General features: G+C 36.4%; 1 protein-coding gene across 1 annotated transcript; it reads right to left on the bottom strand.

Annotated features, from left to right (window-relative positions):
• Nucleotides 1-501: 501 nt before the first annotated feature.
• On the bottom strand, nt 502-8,923 carry LOC116412463 (steroidogenic acute regulatory protein-like). The gene is made up of 7 exons (XM_031906729.1): nt 8,799-8,923; nt 6,817-6,939; nt 5,852-5,991; nt 5,093-5,251; nt 4,249-4,433; nt 4,073-4,166; nt 502-2,334 (listed from the first exon to the last, which is right to left on the bottom strand). Exons 1-7 carry the CDS (start codon nt 8,860-8,862, stop codon nt 2,218-2,220), a joined length of 882 nt encoding a protein of 293 aa, XP_031762589.1. The 5' UTR covers nt 8,863-8,923; the 3' UTR covers nt 502-2,217.
• Between the last annotated feature and the right edge of the window lie 1,417 nt (nt 8,924-10,340).

Raw genomic sequence — 10,340 nt, 5'->3', positions numbered from 1 at the left:
CGCTGTGTTACCACCTATCTGCAGAGAAAGGAATTGATCAAATTATATTACAATAACTGACTTTTGCTTCAAAGATGAGTGTTTCTCACCATAATTCTATGAAGAATATTCCAAATGCATGTTAATGGGGTTTAGAAGTATATTTGGAGAATTATCTTTCTACCCTTGATAAATAGGCTTCTAAGACTCTGTTACTTAAGCAGGAAATACAACAGACTTTGTCTTTTGTATTTTTTTAAATGTTAAGGGAATTTTCTCCCTGGCACTTCTTCCCTTTATTAAGATTGTTTCCTGATTATCTCAAAATAATAGTTCTTAACAGAAGATTCCTTACACACACATATATAGTATACAGGTATGTATGTATATATATTTATCGCAATGTGATTATCTTTGCTAATAGGTTTCTGACTACATGTTGTGAAGGGCAATATATGAAAGTAAATTATTATTTACTCTGGTAAATAGATTGTCATCTAGAAAAAACTATAAATGCGTTTATTCATATCTATACAATATTTTTTTTATTGTACAAGTTTTTATTAAAAACACATTCTATGCTAATATAATATACAATATATTAATATACAGATTCACAATGATACACGTATATGCTGCGCATACCCACACAGAAAAAGTGTACAACAAGGCAACATTTTGTTCTTTAAATTTTTTGTTAATACTGTTTTTGTGACACTCCGCAATGCTTAATATAAAAATACATTTTACATTTTAAATGAGTACTGTTGGAAATCAGTCACCAGTTCTACCAGGATATATGGAAATTGCTTTTTAATTAGGGCCTTACTGTGCACCCCCCCCACACACTACTTGGCCCCCAAACACCTGCAGCATCTTCTTCCTCTCTAGTTACGCCCTTGATTCTGGGTGTACTTGTGCTGTCACTCATTTTCCATTCAAGTGCATGGGAGGTGCTAGTAGCAGTTTCAGCTTCTCCACTGGCTGAAAAAATTCCCCATGTGGCAGTACTGATGGTGCTAAATAGTACATCACTGACTGATATTGGCTCCCACTGCAGAGAGGACACATTGTGACCCACCAACCATGATTTCAGCAGGATGGAAGATGGACAGTTGTTGGCTAAGACTGGGGGGCCAATCTCTCAAAAATGACTAAAAAAAAATGCATGTGCATTGGAATGTTGACACTTTTAATGTTCCACGGAGCGATATAGTTTCCCACAATGCCTTTCCACTGTCAACAAAGCCAATCGCTTGTGGAGAGGCCACTGCATCACTTCAGTTTTCCAAAGCTGTGCAAAGTTGCCTGCTGGAGGAAACTTTATGTGACAACGGAAAACCTAAGCGATGCGTAGGCCTTTCCACCAGCGATTGCCTTTGTTGCTGGTGGAAAGGCATTTCGGAGCAATTAGTCTCCCATGGTGACCTCCATTTTAATATCTAACATATTAGAACATCTCTTTCCTTCTCTGCTAATTTGTATTACATATGAACAAGGCCCGTCATACACTTGAATGTATTACTCCGCTTATGGACATTAATAAAAGGCACTTGTCTTTTTGTCTGTATTTCATAGAATCAGTGATATGTAGCTATAGTCTAACTCCTAATATATAATACCGGTCAGTCTTCATGTTGAGCTTCCCTTAAAATGATATCCCTAGTATACATTAAAGCTAGTAATTACTGCATAGGTTTATACTGCCTCGGAAATAGTGCTTTTTAAAGGGTTCATTTGATGAACAAAGCTCAGACCAGTATTTTGAAAGGCTCAATCATGAAAGACAGGGGAAAATACATTTCAATACATTTTAGTACATATTATTTAGAAACCCAAATGCTTTGAATTTGGCTGAAAATATTTGCACAAAGCAAAATGTATGTGATTCATTAAATACAGGAATCCATGAAGTGTAAATAAATTACAAAATACACCCCCCAAGAAATAATATAACTCCATTCTGGAATATTGCCTAGTTGTCATTCCCCGTTAAACATCCATTGTTTTAATATAAAATTGCCTGTGTGCACCATAATGTGTTGTGTGCGCTGGTCTCAGAATTTCTGCGCATGCGTTCCAGCTCATGGCTAAGGGGAAACATTGCCTTAGCCATTTGTCCTATATTTAATACCTAGGTCCTGTAGCATAGCTCTTACAGAGTCTAGTTATGTACAAGCTGCTTAAGCATAATGAAATATAAATACACCGTGACAATGAATTTCCACATTCCATTACTCAGCTGGCAACAAATAGTTTTTTTTCTGAGAAAGAGAGGTGATTCCGTAGGTGCGTGATAAAATCAACCTGAGACTTTGACAATGCTTGGTCACTTAGAGCTCTGGGAACCCAGCCCTGTAAGTAAATGGAAACAAAATGAAAAAGTGAAGAAACATTATTTTGTCATAAAACATCCCCATTTTCCAATCCCACCATTTTAGGCAAATAATAAAATTTTTAACCATTATTTCCTTTTTTTTCTGTAATAAAACAGTACCTTGTACTTAATATTAACTACCCTGCATGAATTGGAGGCAAAATAATCCTTTTGGGTTTATTTAATGTTTGATTGATATTTAGCAGGCTTAAGGTATGGAGATCCAAATTATGGAAAGACCCCTTATCTGTAAAACTTCAGGTCCTAAGTATTCCAGATAATCGATCCTATACACGTATATATAAATTTGCGCCTTAAGGTGCTGTATTGTAGTGGCACACGTGCTGCAATATCAAATAATCTGAGCAAACTTTAAGGGAAATTGTTTCCTGTGGGACCAGCTTTATACTTTTCTATCACAGCATAGCTGTCCCATGCCATTTATTACTTATATTCTAGCTATCTTTAACTAACATTCTCAAGCCTATTGTTTACATCACTGTGGGATTCAGAGCCCTTGACAGGATAAATTACCAAAGTGTTTCTGATAAAAAACCACATTTGTTTTGAAAAGTAGAAAACTGAAAAAAGTATCTTCCCAAAGGAAAGTAATGCCTATACTAGCAGAGAAATAAAGCTATGGCAGAAATGAAGACATGAATTTTCAATAGCCATATATAAAACACATTAGGGCTTATTAAGAGAACATGGAAGAAAGTGCAAAGTGGGGCTGATTTGGGTGCTAAATTGCAGTTCACCATAGCAACCCATCAGATCCCCAGGGCCAGATCTAGGGATAGGTAGAGTAAGCACTTGTCATAGGGGGGCACAGTTCACTTTGAATATGTTGGCAGACAAGAATATGTTGGCAAGAAAGAGTGAGTGACACCTCTGAGGGGGGGTTGGGGGATGGGTTTACAACCCCAGCAGTAACCAGGGAATGTTGGCGTGACAGCTGAGGGGCGGGTGGTTAGCAGCTGTGGCAGTAGGGGCTGGTGAGTGGGCATTGGGCCAGATACTATTGCCTTGATCAGCAATACAACTTGGCTCAGCTCCACAGATCCTTAACTCTTATTTCTCAGTTCTACTAGATTATTCATAACTTGCTACTGATTGGTTACTATGGGTTTCTGTAATTTAGCATCTATGTTAATAAATCAGTTCCTATGATTCTGTAGGGTAAGGAAATCACTGCAACCATATTTATAATAGTACTTTATATAAAGCATTACTAAGACTTTTATATATGCATAGCTTTACATAATATGTCTTACTTCTGTTGAAGTCTATTAAAGTTGAGTGATATTAACAGTACCAATCCCTATGCCACTTATTACCTATGTATTCCTCCTATAACAGGACTTGCTGCTTTTAGGAGTTCACCACATCTATCTATCTATCTATCTATCTATCTATCTATCTATCATCTATCTATCTATCTATCTATCTATCTATCTATCTATCTATCTATCTATCATCTATCTATCTATCTATCTATCTATCTATCTATTATCTATCTATCTATCTATCTATCTATCTATCTATCTATCATCTATCTATCTATTATCTGTCTGTCTATCTCTCTATTCATATATATACATATTGGGGCTTTGCATAACATTTTAAATAACAATAATATAATTTCCACATCTATTATAGTTAAGGTTCCATATATGCTACAAATATATCAGCAATACACAAAACATTACCACTTGCCTTGAGGTCTATGCTTAAAATCCAGGTCAATTGTGTTTTTTTATTGTCTGAATCAAGGGGTCGGAGAACAATAAAAGTCAGTCCCGCTTCACCTCTGCCAAAGGGAAATTTGCAATGTTTATTCATAATACATTGTTCTATTATTTCTTAAAAAGATGATGTAGTTGGAGGTATACCTTATAATTCCTCTTTGCGGGGGCATCAGTTCAGAATCTGTTGAAGTTCCAATGAGATAGAATGATGCGCCCTTTCTGCAGCAGTGTCGTACACTAACAAAGTCTCTTTGGCTAATCAGATTTATGGGAATCTCTGATGTTACTTCTCTTGTCAAAAGGGTGTCGCTCCCAATTTTTTGAAGGATCTGTAGAGGAAAGGAAACACACTGTTGTTATTTGCACACATTATAAAAGCATTGTCCTAAACTGTTTACACAACTGACCTTCAACTGTAAAGCCAGGTCTGTTTGATTCCCTTAATCTATGGAATATTAAAGGCCAAATCCATATGTCAAAAAAGGTAAGAAGCTTAGGGCAAACCTTTAAACCAAATAATTTCTGAAAGACCTATTATAGTATGTTTGGGGGGTTTTATTTTCATACCCTTATGTTACACACATACATGCTAACAAGACAAATTGAGCACACTTTGCCTCTCATGTTATATGTATAACATCAAGTTTTATTTTTGGATTTACATTCACTTTAATAAACTATTTTGATTACCTTTTTAAAATAATGCTAGCCTGCCTGACTGGATACATTGATGAAATGGCTTTTCTGTACAAAATGTACAGGGAAGGGACATCTTCCATTGACTTCTACATGGTCTTGGCAAGTTTTAGTTGGCAAATTGTCGGATTTCCGATTTTTAGCCGTTATTACACACAATAAATTTCAAAAAAATTTTGTTTTCTTTCCTGTGACTTTAATAGCTAATAGTAAATGGCCCCCTAAGTGTTGTGAGTCAGTCTCTTTGGTGGGCCAAGTTAGACACTGAATAAAATACTTATTACCGTATTACCTGCACTTTGCTGATGCCAGGGTTCCATTCATCCATCTGTTCAATCTTTTCAAAGAGAAGTGTGTAGATGTGTTCAGGCGGTGCGTCTATAACAGCCTCGGCACGAAACACTTTGCCTATGTTTGGGACTCTTTTGCTGCAAATCCACTCTCCATTTCCCTGCAGAGGGGTGATAGTTAAGCATGCATGTTATTGATTGAGACAGGTCTTCAAAAATAAACCAAAAAAACATAGAAGCTGGTATGTACCTTCTTGACTATTATTGCTCAGTGATTCATTATGATACCATTCATTTGTGTTTACTATCAATTCTGAAGTGGTTAAAAGTTTCAGACATTTTTAAAGTGTATTTATATGAAATGGTTCTATTGAGCCTATGTGTCTACTTATAAGCAAGTTTAAAGTAGCCAGGGATAAAACCATCTTGTAAGCAGTCCAAAAGTCAACCCAATAGACAACCCAATAGATAAGTCTCTGCATGGAATTAAATGACTTGATTTTTCTGCCATATTGCTTACACCAACTAAGCAGCATAGCAGTTATATCCTATATGTATAAATGCATATATGCAGAAAAAGAAACCTCTGTGTTTGCCGTTATGCTCTCAAATTATTTCGCTTTTGAATAATATAATTAAATATGCTCTTTAAACAGAACATAGTTTTTATACACTGGGAATATAATGTGAAATGTGAATGTTTTTGTAATGTACACAAACATACCATTTCTTGCATTAATATTCAAATGCATTCTTCTCACCTGATGGGGCTCAGCCTTCCAGCCTTCTTGCTGGTTTAATATTGACAAAGCGTTGTGGAGCGTGCTTTCTGCTTGATTCATATAGTTCATCTGTAAGGTGGACAATCTTTTCTCTTTGTAGGATGTACTCATTTTCCTTCCTGTTAAAACGGTCAGATAAGTATTTGCTCTGCAGTATTAGAATATCTTTAAACATCCAACTATGTAGACAGTACAGCGGTCGTGATTGCAAACTCATGTCTATTTCTGTTCCAAGCCTGAGGCAGAAAAACATAGCCCAAGTGGTCAGCTGGAAATAGTGGTCTATGTCCACATTAAAGGCATATTGTGACACTGTATCCATTAGGGACCATTTATATAAAGCACTTAAGTATTTCATGGCATATGAATTAACCACTATTAAATAGATGGTAGCTTGGAGTAGCAGAGGTACACCTTTTTGTTTCCTAATATCCTTGACAAATCATTGATTCCAGGACAAACTGAGCTGTTGTGAATAGTGGATTTATTGTACAAAACATAAATTATACATGGAACTTTATACCATGCATATTTGGGCAGGTGCCGTTTTAGCCCAGAAAAGTCTAGACTAGACTGATGCTTTTTATAGTTTGTGTTGCTTCTATTTGAAAATACCTACAAGAGCAATGTTTTTACTGATGCAGGGAAAGCCTTTTATATAGTTAAATCAAAAACATATTCTTTGTATTACAGGGCAGTCAATTTGACTCTAAATAAATGCCTTTTGGGCATGCTGTATTTGGGTGGTATCCTTTATCCTGTTACAGTAGCCTGCATTGTCATCAGTAACTTATTAGCTGTTATCATCAATTTTCTTACTTAATGCCATTGCATCTCTTAGAAACAGAGCTGATATGGGGGGTATCTAACTGATATGGGGGGTATCTAGCTCACATGGGGGTATCTTACAACAAAATATGGTAAAATCATTGTAAGAAACTTACCAAATGTCCAGAAAAAGGTTCTTTGCGCAGAATATGAAATATCTTGTAAGTAGCTATAGGATAAATTCAGTTTAAACTTTGATATTTCTTTACCAAAAGCCCCCACTGCTGTCCTTTGCAGGCCTGAAAAAAATACATGAACAATTCAGTTTAGACCAGTTAGTACATGTAAGCTGCTACCCTGGCTGAACAGTTCTGACCAAAACATTTAGTGTTTTATAAATAAGCAGTAGCAATATTAATGTATATTAATGTGACACTTATGGGGCAGCTTTCCTGTGTATTGTGCTCATATTTTTCTCACACAAGCGAGTGTTGAGTTTCTTGTACTGTATGCCTAGTCTGGTTAATCTGGCAAATGTACCAACCAGCTACTGTCACCTTTAAATTAATTGTTAGTATGTTATAGAATGGCCAATTCTAAGCAACTTTTCAAATGATCTTCATCGTTTATTTGTTATAGTTTTTGAATTATTTGCCTTCTTCCAACTCTTTGACATTTGTAAATGGGGATCACTGACCCCAGCAGTCAAAAAACTATTACTCCGTGAGGCTACAGTTTTATTGTTACCGTGCTTTTTGTAGCTTTTCTATTCAGGTTCTCTCCTATTTAAATACCAGTCTCTCATCCAATCCACTCCCTGGTTGCTAAGGTAACTTGGACCCTTGCAACCAAATATCTGCTGAAACTCCAAGCTGAAGAGCTCCTGAACTGAAAATCAAATAACTAAAATACTGCATATAATAAAAAATTAAGACTAGTTGCAAATATCTGCCAGTACTTTCTACATTATACTAAAAGGTTACTCAAGTTACTCAAAGGTGAACAGTCCCTTTAAATGTTATCAACTATTACCCTGATTGGTTGTTCAGTTCTCATTGGAGTGCCCATGTGATGATATAAAGGTTCTGTGTCATATTATATGAAAGTTTTGTGGGAAATATATATGTTAAATTATGGGTGTAGTAGATTGCTTGTGATGCTGATTAATTATAAGTGCTTCTGGGATATAAACCTGCTTTGCCCATTTTTCCAGACAAAGAAGAAACAATTGTTCTTATTAATAAATCTCTAAAATAATATTATAATAGTTGTTATGTACAGTATGAGGTACCATTTAACTTGAATTAGACCCATGACCTTCAGTTAGTCTGGCATATTTATTATAGTGTGTAAGCCAACATCACTGGTGTGATAGCAACCAATCAGATCTTTGCTTTTGCTTTCTTACTTGCAGGTGACTGTTGAATTCTAATTTCTGATTGGTAGCAAGCAGTGTCCCATATAAATAGGTCATTAAAAAACAGACTGGCACAATATACATCAACAGTAATCTTTCTTTGCCCTGCTTTGGGATTAATTCACAGGGATTTGGGATAAATCACAGCCACACAGTCCCACTGTTATTGCAACATTTGTAAATACGGGCACTTTACCATCCCCCACTTTGGTTCAATATACATACAATACAAGGCAATGTTAGCACAGAACTGCTACTGTATTTTGTATCCTTTATTACAAGCTACACATAAATACTTTACTTCCTTCTGTTGTATGCCCAAATGGTGCAGCAATCTGCTGCTGTTTGACTGCAGCCCAAAAAGCAGGCCTTGTTTGTCCTTTAATTGTGCCTATACCTATTACTGTCTGTGTATGTACTTATAGAAACCAGTTTCCTCTGCACACTGCTATTATCTTGACAGCACTAAAAGCAGACGTGTACACAGACTAAGACTACACAGACTGACTAAGCATGCAGGCACTTGACATTCAGGTAGGGGTCAGTGAATGCCACCTTGTTAGATCATGCAAATGATTCTTTATAAATATCGTTTTGCAATCCAGTTTAAAGATGAATGCAGTATTTCCCCTAACTGATATTATCTTTCAGTTGCAAGCAAAACACACTTTGCAAAACCCCCAAACATTGCAAAACCCTTAAGAATACAGCAGGATGGCTATAAAAGACATAATACACTACCAGTAAGTTTCCTGAGATGCTCCTGGGAGATCCCGCAGCAGAGTTTCAGCGTTGCAGGAAGCATAGTCTGGCGGCTCAGTAACCCTGGCCGTAGGCAGAGAGGCAGCGCACAGCATAGCTTCTATCTTTATAGTCATCCTGAAGGACAGCACCTGATGATAGGGAGTAAGCTTCTAGATATTCCAGGGGAATGGACAGAGTCCAAGGACAGAGAAAGCCTAGTGGGAGGGGAAAAAGCAAAGGAAGAAAAATGTGATTCTACAAAAGGACACATACACTCATTTTCAGAGCACAAGTATGTGTGAAAATCCTATTTATTAATAAATTCCTTTCCTGGAAACTGTTTTTGCATAAAAAAAAAAATAATTTTACACACAATTTCCATTATGAATTAATTATATATTCAAAGGCTCAAAGTTATGTGTTAATGAACTCAATAATAAAGCAAGGAGTAAAATAAATCTAAAAATATTTTTTAAATATGTAAATAGTAAGAAAATGAAGCAAGGGTGGGACACTTAGGGGCAGATTTATCAAAATGTGAGTTTAGAGCTTAATACATAAAAACTCACCCACGTTCTGTTCATTCCTATTGGATTTTTAGAAGTGTTTTTATTAAATGGTGAGTTCTAACTTTCACCCCTTGATAAATACACTTCTAAAAATCTCATAGGAATGAATAGAACATGGGTGAGTTTTTATGTATTAAGCTCTAAACTCACATTTTGATAAAGCTGCCCCTTATTATCACAGGGAGGTCAGTTGGTTGATGAGAACAGGGAAAAATCAGAACTTTTGAACTGTTATTTTTAATCTGTCTACACAGCTAAGGAGCCAGCTAATGAAGGCTTCCCTTTTAATAGATCCAATTCTAGTAATATAATTACTGATGCAGGGGTCACTCAGGAGGAAATTCAAATGAGACTTGAACATGTAAAGCTAAACAAAGGTCCAGGAATGGATGGTATTTATCCCAGGGTATTAAACGAGATTAGCTCTATGATTGTCAAACCGCTTCACTTAATTTTTTCAGGATTCAATAAGGTCTGGCATGGTGCCAAGAGGCGGTGTGAATTGCTAATGTGGTGCTGTTATTCAAAACGGGATCCTGTTCTCAGCTGAAAACTAGAAGCCTGTTAGTCTGACATCAGTGGTAGTTAGGCTTTTGGAAGGGGTAATAAGGGATAGGATACTTGAATACATAGCAAATCACAATACTATAAGTTTGTACCAGCATGGTTTTATGCGTAACAGATCTTGCCAGACTAATTTAGTCGCCTTTTATGAGGAGGTGAGCAGGAACCGCGATGCTGGAATGGCAGTGAATGTTATCTACTTGGACTTTGCTAAAGCGTTTGATACAGTAACGCACAGAAAGTTAATGATAAAATTGAGGAATATTGGCCTAAAACATCAAATCTGTAATTGGATAGAGAACTGACTGAAGGATAGATTGCAAAGAGTGGTGGTAAATGGAACATTTTCTAATTGGACCAGTGTGGTTAGTGGAGTACCGCAGGGGTCAGTCCTTGGGCCTTTGCT

The sequence above is a fragment of the Xenopus tropicalis genome, chromosome 7, assembly GCF_000004195.4.
Source record: "Xenopus tropicalis strain Nigerian chromosome 7, UCB_Xtro_10.0, whole genome shotgun sequence".
In the NCBI taxonomy this organism is placed as follows: domain Eukaryota; kingdom Metazoa; phylum Chordata; class Amphibia; order Anura; family Pipidae; genus Xenopus; species Xenopus tropicalis.
Note: the sequence above shows the minus strand (reverse complement) of the source record. Positions and strands in the feature narration are given on the sequence as shown.